The 16,330-nt window shown below is 38.6% G+C and overlaps 1 protein-coding gene and 1 long non-coding RNA gene across 2 annotated transcripts; both read right to left on the reverse strand.

Annotated features, from left to right (window-relative positions):
- Window positions 1-5,951: 5,951 nt before the first annotated feature.
- On the reverse strand, window positions 5,952-6,254 carry LOC118565855. Its single transcript, XR_004932667.1, has 2 exons — window positions 6,127-6,254; window positions 5,952-6,034 (listed from the first exon to the last, which is right to left on the reverse strand). It is a non-coding gene; the product is annotated as an uncharacterized LOC118565855 (long non-coding RNA).
- A 6,832-nt stretch (window positions 6,255-13,086) lies between these two features.
- LOC118565824 (tripartite motif-containing protein 16-like) lies at window positions 13,087-15,767 on the reverse strand. The gene has a single exon (XM_036146856.1). The coding sequence runs from the start codon at window positions 15,753-15,755 to the stop codon at window positions 14,016-14,018; it is 1,740 nt and encodes a 579-aa protein (XP_036002749.1). The 5' UTR covers window positions 15,756-15,767; the 3' UTR covers window positions 13,087-14,015.
- Window positions 15,768-16,330: the final 563 nt, after the last annotated feature.

Raw genomic sequence — 16,330 nt, forward strand, 5'->3', positions numbered from 1 at the left:
CTTTAAGTTTGACTTTTCAGTTTCATAAATATAAGATAATAGTATTTAAAAACATGTTTTAACTTTATATCTTGTTGAGTGATGAGTTTATTCACTTCCTGACAAGTCGACATGTCTTTCTTTTTTTGCAAGCAGCTCAGCCAATCACAGGCCAGCAGTCTGCAGCTAAAGGAACGACTAAAGCTCTGTTTGATTTCACAGCAGAGAACCCAGATGAGCTCACCTTGAAGGTGCGTGATGTAAAAGCGTTTTCTTTCTTAGATTAACTTCTTTGCGTGTTTTTAATAATGACTTTTAAGGATTATTTTATTCTGTCGCTCCTTCTGTAGGTCGGGGAAATCCTCACGCAGGTGGAGTCTGTTGATGAGCAGTGGATTGTGGGAGTTGCGGGCGGAAAGCGCGGGATTGTGCCTAAAAACTACATTTCATTCCTCTGATGTGGAATATCTTCCGTCAACTGAAGAGGGAAAGTTAAAAAAAAAACGTCGTTAAACTACAGGGTTTTTCCTGCCGGGTTGTTTTTCTTTTCTTTTCTTTTTTTTTTACCTACAATGTTTTTAGATGATATGAATTTGTTCCAGTATTTTTTAGACTGAGATTTTTCTTTTTTTGCCAGGCAGAAAGGACCTAAATAAGCTTGGATTGCTTTTAATGGTCGAGTTGTTACTGAAGTGCGAAAGGAGGAAATCTGTATGTTTTGTTCCTGGTTTGGACGACTGAGATGAAAGGGAACGACGACACAATGACGGACCGTTACTTTGATTTTACCGTTTCACCTGGATTTTTTTGTACTTACTGTTTTTACCTGACCACTAGGGGGACTGAAGCTTCAATTTTACCAGCATGAGATCCTCAAAGATCTTTTTTACTTCTCATTAATTATTTCTTTATTCTACGTTTCAAGTTGTTCAAAAGCAACTCTCCTGATCTGTCAGTAAAAAAACAAAATATGCAACTGATTCACTTTAACTCAACTGTTAATTGATTGTGCAAAAGAAAGGATATTTTATCCATCTCAAGCATCTGGTGTTTTGAAAAATACATGAATAACATGACTGTAAACTGCTCTGCTGCAGAATAATTAAAGTGAGTACGTTGTATAAATAACATAAATATATAAATAACAATATACAAAAACATATATTTACATATATGTATACATATATAAATATACACATATTTATATATACATAAATGTATTTAATATGAATAACGTGTAAATATTTCAGCACATAATATCCTAGCAGTTGATAGTGTTAGTACATCCAGTGACTATAGAATGACCTGTGAAACGTTTTCACACAGCCACAAAACTGCTTGTTGTTGCAACCAAATCCTGTGGGATTCTGTGAGAGTAGGGAGGAGCAAGATGGCGGCCAGTGACTTCAGTTTTTCGCCAAAATCAGCAACCCAGTGAATAAAAAGAGATCAGTGTCGTAAACAAACTGCCGTTTTTTACAGCTATTGACAGCTCCTGTGATTGGCCGGTCTAGTCAGGTGACTGCTAATCCCGGAAATGGGTGTTTTAGTTGATGTTACCATAGATTATCCCGGAGTAATATTTATGCCGTTACCTCTAATAACATTCAGGTTCCCATGCACAGTACCAGCTCCATGTTTTCCTCTATTGTTGAGACTGTCTGTGGCTTGTTGAGCTGAAGTTCTGACAGTAAATAGGCTGGTTGTGGCTTATGAAACTGAACTCAGTTTATCCAAAAAAACATGCTGAGTCAGTTAATTCTCTAGCTGACAAAGGGAGCAATATTATTTTTGAACAGCTTCAGATCGAGTTGGACATGTTTTTTCCCCCTTAATAGAATCATTTTAAAACTACTTGAATCTATTCAGGCTGTTTTTGATCGTGTTTGGTTGATGATCAGACACTTGGTACAAACAGGAAATCTGTAAGCACACATGGAAAGGTAGAAGAATACAAATGTAATATAGGCAATGTGTGTGTGCATTTTAATAGTTATAATAGATCAGTGCTCAGTATAGCAAGACTTGATGCAAACTACTGGTCAAAGGTTCCTAGTCTGGAAAACTTTGTTTAACCTATGTGGAACATGATATTTTTCAACGTGTTTTCTTTATTTTGTGTATGAGAAAACTTTAGTGAGCACTGAAGTGTGTTATGCTGCACTCATCTTTTGTTGCAGCATATGGAGATCCTCTGATGTAAGTTGAATTTCCTTGATCACCTCTTCTCCTTGGCTTTTTCTGTCCATTCTAGTGTTGTCTTAAGTGGAGGACACTGTCGACCCCCCAATCGCTGTGTTCCCATCAGTGGCAGACCATCCCTCTACGTGAAGGGTAGTTGTTATAAAACTCTGTATCAGTTCTTTCTCTCAGTAGTGGATCACTCCCACTAGTATCTGTGGAGGTAGAGCAGTGGCCAAGCATCTTTGTCGACTCAAGTCCTTGTGATGTCATATTGTCTAAATTAAACATTGTCCATCTTTTTTTATCTGCAGTGAAGCTTGTTAAGAAAAATATCCCCGGCTTAAGGTATGTCTCCCCCCCAGTTGCTGGGTAGGATAACACATGGAGGGGGTGGGTCAGAAAGAGAGTTCGTTTATCCGAAACAGATTCCCCCTCCTCTTAAGAAAACATGGGAGGGTCTCACCTTTAAAAAGATGAGTTCAGAGTAGTGAAAGTTACACAGAATCCTGCATCGCGCTGTGAAATCATCTTATAATGGTAATATAAGACTCTGTCTCCATATTTAATTTCTAATAAATTAAATATGCATATTGCAATGTTTTACCTCTGATCAACGTATTCTTCATTTACTGGCAAATCTGGAACCGTGGTAAGATGGGCCTTCAGAAATATGCAGCAACAGGCCAGCTCTTAATACTAACAAGCTTCAATTAGTCTAAACGAAATTTAGGTAAAACAGTTTCAAACAATCATTGTTACCACAGTGTTTTCTCTAAAAGTGATTCATGAGTGTTTTGCAGCCTCCGGGCTGATTCCATTGCTAACTCAATAAACCAAATTGCTCTTTTTAACCTCGTGGAAGCTCACTCCCCCATTAAACATCTTTTCTGATCTCACAAACACCTTTTTATATTAGTTCTGTAAATGATCTTAACTCAGCTGAATTCCCTAATGTGTTTGCTGTCTGCTGTACCTCTAGACAAAGAGGAGTAGCGATTTTAATCCACAAAAACATTAGTTTTACAATATTGTGCAAATTGTAGATCCTGAAGTCAGATTCATATTAAAAAACATATCTATTCATAACCAAAAGTTATGTATTGTCAGTATATATGGCCCAAATGTTGTTGATCCCTCATTATTCCACAAACCTTTTCCATGCACTTTCAGAACACCTAGATCACTCTCTATTTATAGGAGGGGGACTTCAACTTTGGTCTAAATTAGGAAATAGACAGGTTAAATACAACAGGGACTCAGCACATTGGCAATCATTAAATGTAGTCAAACAATACATGAGTGATTATGCGATGCATGGCGATCTCTTCAACAGTCAGGAATATACTTTCTTTTCAAACGTCCATCATTCTTACTCTTGTTAGGACTATTTCTTAATCGGCAGCTCCCTGAGTAAAATACATTTTTTATCTAAAGACTTCAAATAGGAAATTTTGAACATTGCAATAAGTCAGGAAGCTTCTTAGCTAAACAGCTAAAAATAAACAAAGAAAAAACAACTATATTAGCAGTTACAGGCCCAACTGGTAATACATTATATGATCCGGAAAGTATAAACGACACCTTCCAAGATTTCAACAAATCTATACACATTGCAGATAAATCCATCAGATAATGACATCAAGCAATTTCTGGATAATTTAACCCTTTCTAAATTATCACATAAAATTTATGTGACAATTTATGTCATAAATTGTCACACAATGACCCTGGATTTACCACTGACAACATTAGAAATTCAGGAAGCTCTAAAAACCATGCCCTAATAATAAAAAGGCTTCAGGTCCAGATGGATTCCCAGTTGAGTTTTATAAAGAGTTCTGGAATATTCTCGCACCAATGTTCTACAAAATGTTGCAGGAAACTCGGGAAAATGGCAGATTCCTGCCTAATATGAATTTTGCTACCATTAGTCTCCATTTTAAGCCAAAGATCCTATGTTTCATACCAGCTATTGTCCAATATCCTTATGGATATTAAAATAATCTGTAAAGCTCTTGCAAAACAATTAGATAAAGTCAGTTCTCTCATAATATACCCTGATCAAACTGGTTTCATTAAAGGAAGGCAGTCATCCATGCAGATTACTTAATTAAATAGATTATTCCTATAGTAAACAACATTGAATCCAATATATTGTCTTTAGATGCAGAAAAAGAATTTGATATAATTAATTATTTGCTAATCTACATTAATTTGGTTTTGGATTTTTTTTTAATAAATTGGTTAATAGAGTTTCCACACACCATGTGCCAGGACAAATAATCAAACATCTTTCAGGTTTTGTCTCCAGAGGGGCACTAGGCATAGATGCCTGCAATCTCCTTCACTGCCATTTTTATTGAACCACTAGCAGCAACAATTAGACAAACTAATGTTATTAAAGATATAAAATGCATGAAAATACAGCAGAAAATTAGTCTTTATGCAGATGATGTTTTACTCTGTTTTATATCCCCGGCACTCAAATACCTCTCTCTCTCAAGTAATTAGACTACTAGAATATTTCTCAAAAGTCTCAGATTACTCTATTAATTGGTCTAAATCTACAATACTGCCATTTAACTGCTCTTTACAGCACCCCCAAGATTTACAACTGCAATCAGGGAGTATTATATATTTGGGTATTACTACGTCATCTGAATCGGCAGATTTACTAAAACTTAGCCACATCTCTCTTTTAAAGAAGACAGAAGAGGATCTTGTGAGATGGAAATCACTTCCAATTTCATTTATGGGTAGGGTTGCTTCAATTAAAATTATGGTTTTACCTAGAATTAATTACTTTTTCGCAACGATCCCCAATTAACCGTCATTTGACTGGTTTTAATCTCTAGACTCCTCCATCTCTAAATTTCTTTGGATACATACAATACATCTCAAAATGGATAAAATGTAATCCCTTAGATGAACCCTGGCTAGACACAGAATAGAAAATATGTAATAATATCAAGATTTCCGATTTGCCGTTTATTTGCTCAAATATAAAACGCCATGTGTGCTTTAAAAATAACATTAGCTCTTCTCTGACATCATGGTCACTGCATGAAAAGTGAGATTTTCGTCTCCGTAAACTACCGCAGATCTCCCTCATTTTCGGCAGTTAACGACAATTTGCAACCCGCGCTTGTCGCCGTTTGTCAGTGCCACAAATTCTCTGAACCGGACTATGACATATGTGGAGAGCGATCAGCTGTACTAATGGCCCTAATTAGCATATGAATGCAGCGAACCCGCGCGGCTGGCCAGGTCTGGCTTGAATAACCTACTCAGTATTGGCTGAAACCACTATTTCAAACAAGTAAAACAGCTCGTGATTGGCAGCAAAACCACACGTGGCCAGGCCAGGCTTGAATGTTCTTACTCGTGATTGGTTGGCATATATATATATATATATATATATATAAAGGAGGAGGGTTAGTATTGTAATAAAATAAACATTAATAAAAAAAATAAATAAAATAAAATAATAATAATAATAATAATAAATAAACATTAATGGACAGAAAAAAGTAGCTCTATATATATTCTGAGTGTTTTTACTCACTTTTTGTCTCTCTCTTACGACGTTATTTCTCACACAGCGTCAATAATATGCACATCACGTCATGTGGCAGATTATGCAAATTAGGCGATGACGTCATTCAGCGACTTCTAGCGACTTTTAGACCAGCCAATAGCTACTTTCCTTACTGAGGAGTTGGCAACACTGTAGTCACCAAATAAAGTCTTACCCTCTTTCTTCTAGCTCGACTCCGAGCTAAATTCTTGGCAGCTTCCGCCCGCATTGAGTTCTCTGGCTGCGTATATCTGAAGCTCCTGCGTACCGTCTCATAATACGTCTTACAAGCGGCTGGAAAACAATTAAATGAGAGTGGTATGAATAAAAATCAAACGCAAGTCACAGTAACAAGGAAGGAGAAAACAGTAAAACAAGTCACTTACACACAATGTCGTCTTTATCAACATCGTGTAAATCTGGACTTGCATATATTGCTCAGAGCAAATAGGAGGTCACCGCCTCATTATGAGGCGAGATTAGTCTGTGAAAACAAAATGTACAGTTATGATCGGTATCTATCCGTATCTATTTCCTTTTACCGCAGAATGAAAGCATATTCTTTAAATCTTACCCTTGCTCTGGTTCATAGCGCCTGCAATTTGTCTCCGAGTTGTGAAGACGGCGTCCTGCTTTTTGTGAATCACAAAAAATACACTTTAATAAAGCTTGTTCTTGCAAGTTGAAGGCGGGTTGAACGCGAGACGTCGTCCAGCCATTGATCACTTACCAGCAGTTGTGGTTTTATTTCATCTTCAGGCTCAGAAGTGGACATGAACACACAGTAGCGGAGCGCTCAGCACGTTTTTCTTTTTCTTCTTCTTCTTTGTCTTCTTCGTCTTCTTCTTCTCTTCTATCATGGCGGATCGCAAGCAACTTTAAGGTGCATACCGCCACCTACTGTTAATGAGTGTGTAGCAGTGGCGGATCTAGAAAATTTTACATGGGGGGGCAAAGGGGTGGCAAGAGGTCTTGGCAGGGTGGCAGAAGTAGACGGTACATGGGAATCCTTATATGTGAGCTGCTTTAACCAAATAAACACAAAACACTTTTAAACTACAGTAGTTGTTGTTTAATCATGCCCTTACACACTACAAAGTTTTTCTTTTAAATTCACAACAGAATAAGCAAAGTGCAGTGATCGAACAAAAAAAACCTGCATCTTTTGAAAAGTAAAAGTCTAACAAGCAAAATCCCTTTAATTTATTTGTTATAATAATTGTGTCCAAGATGCAGTGGACTACAAGTATGAAACAGCGGACAATACTCTACCTAAAAACTTATGCCCTGAAACCACAAATGACCCATGGTCAGCCATTTCTTTAAGAAAGCTTAAGGCGACGGTTGTTGTGCTTAGCAGCAAAACGTTTGACAAACTTATCTAAATCTAGTGCTTTTGCACGCTGTTTCTCAATACTGAGAACAGCCAGATTTCTCAAACGGTCATCTGCCATGGTTGAGCGCAGGTGAGTTTTTACAAGCTTTAAAGTGGAAAAGCTTCGCTCACACCCAGCAGTACTAACTGGCAAAACAATAGCAATCTTGCACAGGCGAAAAAGTTCAAAGAAAACCTCTTTAAAAGGCACCAAGAATGTCACAAACTCCGTCAGACTGGACGGGTTTACTTTGCCGTTTGCTCTGCTTCTTTCAAGAAGTCTTTTTGCCTGGTGTATCTCAGTTTTTAAGTCTTGCCATTCAGAGCCGTATTCCTCAACCACTAACAAAACTAATTCTTCCTTTAAAAAGTCATTGTTGGATGGGTTTAAAGCTTGTATACCCCTCATAATTTTACTGCTAGAGTTAGAAAAGCGCCTGTCCACTTCACTGATCATTGAGTCTATGATGGGAATGAATATACCTATTCTAAAGGCATCTTTGCTGTCAATGTGTGTTTGCTGTCCAAGTGTAGATGTTACAAGAGTATCATGTAGTATCCTAGATGTGTGTTTGGTTCTTTTGGATTTGACAATAGTAGAAATGTTACAACCATTGCATGTGTCAATTGCTGTACTCCACAGGTCATTAAAGCTCTCCTCTTTACGATAATCTTCCAATGTCTGTCTGAGGGTTTCAGTAAGGTCAGCTGCTTTGGTAAGGTCCACATTAGTTGACTGGAGCATCTCAGATAAAATCTTAGTTTCACCTTGAACTTTTCTGAAGACTGCAAGGAGCCCTATGAAATTAAAATCCATTTGAGAACGAAGTCCTCTTGCGTCTACAGCTCTCTGTGGATTAGCCTCATCTGAAATTTCATCCAGCACTCTTATTACTGCAGGCAGCCTGTCCATAAGGTTTCTACATGCAGCATAGCGACAGGCCCATCTAGTGTCACTTAGCCTAGGAAGTTCTCGTGGTGGCACACCACTGAACATTTCTTTTTGAACATCCATCCACTTAATGTGAACATATGAGCCTGACATGAATGTGTACAGTCTTTCCAGCAAAGTGAAAAAACATGCAGCTTCTGGGACATTTTTTACACTGTCCACAATGACAAGATTCAAACAATGTGCCCTGCAGTGAACATAAAATGCATGTTTGGCAACTTCTTTAACCCTTGTTTGGACCCCAGAGCACCTGCCACTCATGACTGCAGCCCCATCATAGCCTTGGCCTACCAGATTCTCTTTGTATTCCAGTCCATACTTTTCTAGACATGAAATAATTTTCTCTGTCAAACTTACTGCATCTAAGTGCTCTAAATTCTGGTACTCAAGGAAGCTCTCCTGAACCACACCATTGTAATAATATCGTACGACCAGAGATAGCTGCTCCTTTTTTTGAATGTCTTTAGTCTCATCAGCTAAAATAGAAAAGTGCTCACTTTCTTTAACCTCTTTTATAATTTCCTCTCTCACCATTTCTGCTAAACACTCCAAAAGCTCATTTTGCGTGCTTTTGCTTGTGTATTTAGCGTTTTTGGGACCCTGACACAGCCGCTTTTTTACTAAGGCATCATGTTTACTCACAAGATCTAAAATCTCAAGGAAATTTCCTCTGTTTTTTTAGTTTTCTGATTCATCATGGCCACGTTGGGAAATATTCTGAGTGGCTGTCAACAGCAAGGTTTCAGCTAAAGTTTTGATGTACTTTTGATTTTCGATTACTTGTTTCTGATTTTCATCTCCCATCATTCCCAAGACAGTTGTGTTTTTCTTGGCCATTCTTTTAAACTCACTCCATGCAATCATTGCATTCACATGTGTGTCTGCTCTGGAATGTACACTAAACCCACTGTCTTTGGAAGTGGCCTTCTTCCAGTTAGAATAGCCATTTTCTGAAGTGAATACACTGTTTTTCAAATGTGCAAAATGTCTGCATGCAAAGCAGAATGCTGCATCTTTAGACATGGAATATTCAAGCCATGGCCAAGAACTGTACCACTCCCTGTGGAAGCTTCTTTTTGCTGCTCCACGTTGTGTCTTTGGAAATGTCTTTAAATCAGGCTGTACTGCTGCATCACCTTTGCATTTTGATATATCTTAAAAAACAAAGAGTGCCAAATATGATTATCTAATGCAATTGAACAGTACATGGACATAGCTAATGCATATGTGGCATTACATATATTATCCCTCTGTATGGCAATTTATATAGAAGAAGAATAAAAACATACCATGTGGTCCAGGGAGAATTTCAGGTCTACCCTCTTCCTCTCTGTCATCTTCCTCCTCCTCCTCCTGATCATTCCCTGCGTCTGTTCCTCTCTCTGAATCTGGAGCCTCCTCTTCATCTCTCACTGATTCTTCTTTTTCCTCAGATCCTGCACTTATTTCCTCATTTCCTTCACTCATTTCTGTGTCTCCTTCATGTATTTCCTCTTCTTCGTCACTTATTTCTGTGTCTCCTTCAGTCTTTTCCTGCACTGACCCTCCTGGGCTCTCCAGTTTACTGCCTTCTCCCTCATTTCCCTTGCGCTCTTCCTCTTGTGTACTTGTTGGAATTTTCTTTGCAAAAAAGCTGGTTATATCCCCACTTTTAGCCTTCCTTTTCATGGCTAGGCCTATGAAGTAATATTTGCATGCGAAAGTCAATATGTGAAAACCTCTGGTTATCCTTGTATTTCATTAGCCTACACTGTAGGGCCATAGAACTTATAAGTTAGGTAGCATATACTACAATACCTATATATATATATATATATATATATATATATATATATATATATATATATATATATATATATATATATATATATATATATATATATATAGGTATTGTAGTATAGCCTATATAACAAATATAAATGAGAAAGATTTATCACATTCACACACCAGTTATGTTTAGACTACTTAATTCTATTGTATTTGTTATTTCCCCAGTTATAACCTGGTTTCATTGCTGCGATATCTGAGAGGAATTGGATTTATAGGACTGCTCAGCTAATCAAATCAACACTGTAGCCTGTGTGTTGTAACGTAACGGCGGCATAACGGTTACCATCAGTAAATCAGTTAACGTTATGGATACAAAAATATTTTGTATTTTTTTATTAAGCTGTTTTTTTCTTAACATTAATCAAAGGGAAGAGTGCTCTTACAAATCCCGAGGGAAGGATTTAACCGACACACTCGCTGTTTTTGCTAATCGTCTTTAGCAGATATTGACTACAAATGTAACTTTTAAGTGAAACGTGTGTTTAAACTACACCTGGTAAAAGTCACTTCACCTTCAGATGCCCTGGGACAGCTCAGTCTCTCCAGTTGGTTTGCACACTACAGAGCCACCGTGACGCTGCAGACTGTGTGTGTGTGTCAGACAGACTGAGCGCGAACTGCGCCCTGCACGTTTGAATCAGGGGGCGTAGCTAAGTATTTGAGGGACGGTGGCAAATAATACATTAAAAATAAAAAACTAAATTGCAACCTTTTGGTAAATGTATTGTTTTGAGAAGCCTGTGAACATAGTGGCAGGTTGTTTTTACAGGTACAGCTTTTGGATCAACAAAGTTAGGGGGGCAGCTGGGGGGGCAAGGCTCTATATTGGGGGGTCAGCTGCCCCCCCTTGCCCCCCTGTAGATCCGCCCATGGTGTGTAGCAACACTGTTTTACATCTATTAAATTCTATTTGTTAATTTTGTATTCTGAAGATAATAAATAATAAATAAATAATGCTTTCCTTAATCTATAAATATCCTTTATATTTCCTTTATTTCCCAATTATCCTTTAAGACACCATTCTTGGCCTGTCCTTTTATTCCCAACAAGTTTGTAAAATTGTTGAAGTTACATTTTCATCCATACTACTTTTAATTTTTATCCAATATACTAAACCTAATTTCATTCTTCTGAATTCCAGTGGAGTTTCTCCAGTCTCTACCAAAAGAGCGTTGATAGGTGTTGTTTTCACTGCTCCTGTGCATATACGTAAAGCCCTACTTTGTAATCTATCTATTCGTTGTAATGTTTTAGCTGCTGCTCCATAAATAAAACTGCCATAATGTATTATTGATCTCATGAGAGCCTTATATATGTTTAATAATGATTGTCTATCTGCACCCCAATTATTTCCAGCCACAGCCTTCAGTAAATTTATAACTTCTAACTAAATAACACATTTTACGAAGTGATCAGTCCACAAGTGAAAAACCAGGAGACTTGTTGATGAAACTTCTGGCCATGATGCTTTTGTCATGGCAATCAACCTTCAACATTTCTGACAATGCCATCACATCACTTCTTCTGTGCATCAAACATTTCATGTGGATACTTGGAAATGTTGTCTGTGTGTGCTAATTCCCTCACTGCCTTTGCAAGCAATATTCCAAAGACTTTATTCTCCTTGAGGAAATGGACTGGTGTCCTCCGTGACAACTTCTTACAGTATGTGGTTTGTCCAAAATGTATGACAGTATACATACTTACTGAAACCTACGAGCTAAGACGCGATGGCACAAAGGTTTGTAAGATTTGTGGTCACATACCATTCTATAATCACCCACAGCTAAAGTCTGTGAAATGTGGCTCTGTCTTGCTAAAGGCGAAACCTCCCCCTGCAACACTGATTTGTGTTTGTATAGCTCACAGCATTTTCATCTACATGTTAAAGCCTCCCCTAGAATTAGGAGGAGGGGGGTCATGGGGGGGACAACTGCCACGTCAATTTCTGACAATTCATGGCAGTTTTCGGTGTTGACTGCAAATTACCGTGAACAGCCGTTAACCTGAACTTCCACGACAATCTACAGTGCCGCATAGTGACGAAAATCACACTTTTCATGCAGTGGGTGGGAGTTTTTTAAAATTACATCACTTATCCCATGTAGCCGTACACCCATCTGTAATAATCCTGACATCCTACAAAAAAAAAAAATATTTTAACCCACCTCTGAGTTATCACATGTATTATAAAGCTAGGTCCGAACAGAGCTCGATTTAACTAACTTGAACAGCCACAATGAAAACACAAACACGATGGGGCTGCAAATATAAATTTGACTTTAGTAGAAAAACTTGTCGACATAGAAATGTAACAACAGATATTGGCATACAAAAAAATAAACAGGTGCCTTCAAATCCCCAATGACTTTGTTTATCACTAGAGCTTTGTTCCCTTTTATTGGTGAATGAGTTTGTCTAATGGAGTGCACTCCTTAATCCTGTTTCTAAGTTCAAACAAGTATCCATGCAGATGGCTTGGTACAATCCTACCACAGCAGATAGTACATCTGCTCTTCGTAATAATGAATGTAGACTCTGGTTCCACGGCTCAATTGGGTTGGCTCGCCATCTAAACGATTCTTCTTTACAGATTTTGACCATACACCAAAAGACCTGAGCGATTTGCCTATACTCCACAAGAGAGTGAGGTCCCCTCTCAGTTCCGGCGCGGTCAAAATGCTTGTCCGTTGCCACCGTTTTAGCACTTGTTTTCTCAATTTCAAAGTGGCACTGGACTCCTCTCATGTTGCACCACTATAGACAATAGACAAATATTTTACTTAGTTCTTGTAACTTATTAGGTTTTGCACTCGGGCCGTTGTGTGGTCTCTCTATGCTCGGCTTCAGACGGAAAAGGAAATAGAGAAGTAGCGCGCAGACAGTGGCTGGACGTGACATCTCATTGGCTGCTGCTTGTGCACATGAACTCTGCTTGGTTAAGCTGAGTGACGTTACATGACATATTCAGTCAATTTTTTTTATATAAACATGAAAAATTAACAATGACAAAAAAACTATGAAAATATATAATTTTAGCATTGAAAATGTGCGCAAAATAAAAATTATGACACTTCTAATTTTAATGTAGAAATCATTTACTGTGAATCGAATATATTACAATATTTACAATATTACAACATTCCTTACTGGAAGAATGAAAGTACTGAATACCTAGAACATAAAGGAACTGAGTTTGTCAAAGTTGATAGGATAAATATACAATTTTGTATTGATAAAAAAACATTCTTAGAATATCAACTATCAAACTACCTAAATTTTACAAGACTGTTCAAACTAGATTATTCAATATCTCTTCGGAGGGGATTTATCAGTCAGGTTTGAACAGATATGTTTAAGAACTTTCAAAATGACTAGAAATTTGAATTTACAACTAATACAATACAAAATCCTTCATAGAGTACATTATACAGGTAAAAAATTATTTTGGATGGGTTTTGTACAATCTTACATCTGTCCACAATGCACAGGCAATAATCCTGACAATTATATTTTACAAGGCCAAATCTCTTTTTCGATGTCATAGCAAGCAGTCACTGGTTTAGCTTCATAGCCCCCCAGTGGGGCCCCGACATCCATGGAGCCCAGGCCCTGCGAAGCAGCTAACGGAGGGAAGCCGGACGGGATGGATGGGCTCCACACTTAAACATATGGCACTGAAAACACAGCTGGGAAAGGAGTCAACTTAAATCTCATGGTTTAATGTTAACAACTGTATAATGTAATGTTATACCAGATTTAGGCCTACTATAAAAAAAATTAAAGGAATTGGATTATGTCAGATGTGTCACTTACTTGCAGATTTACTTGCTGCAGCATCGATTTTACAGCCCTGCCATTTTAAAGTTACACAATCAACCCTTTTTTTTTTTGGTTTATGTGGTATTTGGAAAATACATAACATGATTCCCTGCTTTTAAAACTCACTAAGAAGCATGCAGCCTTTTAGCTTTTAATTAAAAGAAGAATTCCTGCTTACATCTTGAACAACTTCTAAGCCTCTGAGTAACTTTGAATTTTTTAGATGGCTAGGCATACATATTGGGTACAATTAAACCCAAGCTATGAACTGAGCCACTCTCCTTCACTTATTTCAGTTACTTTTGGAATTTAATGATCTCTGCTGTGGTTCCTGTGGAACGTGAAAGCCAAATCCCAGCATGCAGCGGCTCAGTGAATACGGCCTTTTCTCTGTGGAGGAGAATCATCACCTCCTTACAGAAACAGCAGTCAGCTCCAAAGACGCTGTAGAAAGACAGAATCCCTGCACTGTGATCCAGGTACACTCCGACTCTGGAGGAAACTGGACCTGGGATGGGGATTTGAACTTCGTCACTGTAGAATGTGTAACCTGTTGTCCAGCAGCACAAAGCCCAAGAGTTCTCATTCATTCCAAAAGAACTGTCGTTTGTGTCCCCTTCTCTTTCTATATCCCTGTAAGCGACGGCTATTTCGATTGATCCCCCGCTCCACTCCACCTCCCAGTAATAACGTCCAGTCAGACGTGATCTACTCAGGACCTGCCATCTTCTGGTGAATCTGTCTTCATTATTTGAATAACATTGGTTTTTGTTAGTCATAGTAACTTTTCTGTTACCTTCAGATAATTCCAGATATTTGTGCGCTGTGTTGGGATCCAGTGTGAGTTTCCGTGAATATTTTAAGAAGTCCTCTCTTGATGCTGGTTCTTGTTTGGACAGTAAGGCATCAACTTTCATAACTGGATCCACCTTCTTGGCTGCATCCACTTTAGTGACTTGCAACGAGGCATTTGTTTGTTCCTGTTTCAGCGCGTCCTGTATTATGTCCCTGAGCTTTGACAGAGCTGCTGTCACACCCTCAAGGCATCTTAGAGGACGGGTCTTGATGCTGGGTGAGTGTGTAGACTCACTGAGTGCTGACAGTGAGGGGTAGTTGAGGAGAAACTGGTTGTGATCCTCTGTGTCTGAGAGCTGCTTCAGCTCAGCGTCTTTCCTCTTCAGCTCAGTGATCTCCTGCTCCAGCTTCTCCTGAAGCTCTTTGACTCGACTCACTTCAGTTTCCTGCTGGGATCTGATCTGCTGCTTCACAACAGAGCTTATTTTCTGGATGAGATGGATCAGCTCAGAGAAGATCTTCTCACTGTCCTCCACTGTTTTATCAGCAGAGACATTGATGGCCTCCACCTCCTGTTGAAGCAGCTTCACATCTTTCTCTTGGTACTGAATTCTCTGCTGGATGTTTTCTCGTCTCACCTGGAGCTCCTTCTGCTTCTCAGCCCTTTCTGCTGAAGCTGAGACTGTTTCATGGCCTTTATGTTCATCCATAGTGCAGAGATAACAGATACACTGCTGATCAGTACGACAGAAGATCTTCATCACTTCATCATGACGAGAGCAGATGTTCTGCTGGAGGTCCTTGGAGGGATTCACCAGTTTGTGTTTCTTCAGACCAGGCACATCATGGTGAGGTTGGAGGTGATTCTCACAATAAGAAACCAAACAGACCAGACAGGACTTAGCAGCTTTCATCTTCCTCCCAGTGCAGATATCACAGGCCACATCTTCAGGTTCAGCATAGCAGAGATCAGCTGGAGCAGCTTGGAGTCCAGTCTTCTTCAGATCCTCCACCAACTCTGCTAACATGGTGTTTTTCATCAAAACAGGCCTCGGTGTGAACGTCTGTCTACACTGAGGGCAGCTGTGGCTTTGTTTCCTGTCCTTATTGTCCCAAAAGTTTCCAATACAGTTCATGCAGTAATTGTGTCCACAGGGGATAGTCACCGGAGTCTTCAGGAGATCCAAACAAATGGAACAGGAGAATTTCACAGAATCCATCTGATATCCTTGCTCTGCCATTTCTTCGGCGGACAGCTGCAGAATGATAGGTTTCCTTTCCTCTGAAAACAATAAACCGTTGCTTCACAGGTCCGTAAAGTTTAATTTCTCAATATGTTTTGTCAAAGCTAGGAAATGAAAAACCCTCTTCCTCTTTTCTCAGAAATGGGAGGAGCAGCTCTTCCAGGAAGTATTTTGTTTGCCAATACTTCGTCAGCTCTAAGTGGCCTGATCATTTGCAGACTTTTGCTAGTCTATCTGTGTCATTTCAGTTTTATAATTTTAATATTCATGTTTTGTGAGAAATCTGTTGATTGAAGAAAGCATGTCACTTTTCTCAGACATATATAATTTTTACTCTGTTGTATTTAACATACCATTTATGATCACTATTTATCTCAGTTATCTTATAATTTTCTTTTTGAGAAAGTCAGATAGAGAAATGTTGAGAGTGCAACTCTTTTTATACTTGCATTTTATAGAGGTCTTGATGACCGCCCACATGCCACACTTTTATAACAGGGTAAAAACAGTTTTTTTGCAGATTGATAAAAGACCAGCAGCAGTTGTTTGTCAAAGTTGGTCTTGCATTGCAT

This window comes from Fundulus heteroclitus, chromosome 14, assembly GCF_011125445.2.
Source record: "Fundulus heteroclitus isolate FHET01 chromosome 14, MU-UCD_Fhet_4.1, whole genome shotgun sequence".
NCBI classification, from domain to species: domain Eukaryota; kingdom Metazoa; phylum Chordata; class Actinopteri; order Cyprinodontiformes; family Fundulidae; genus Fundulus; species Fundulus heteroclitus.

Excerpts from the sequence above, each read along its gene's own strand:
- LOC118565824 (XM_036146856.1), bottom strand. The coding sequence starts at position 15,755 with ATGGCAGAGCAAGGATATCAGATGGATTCTGTGAAATTCTCCTGTTCC.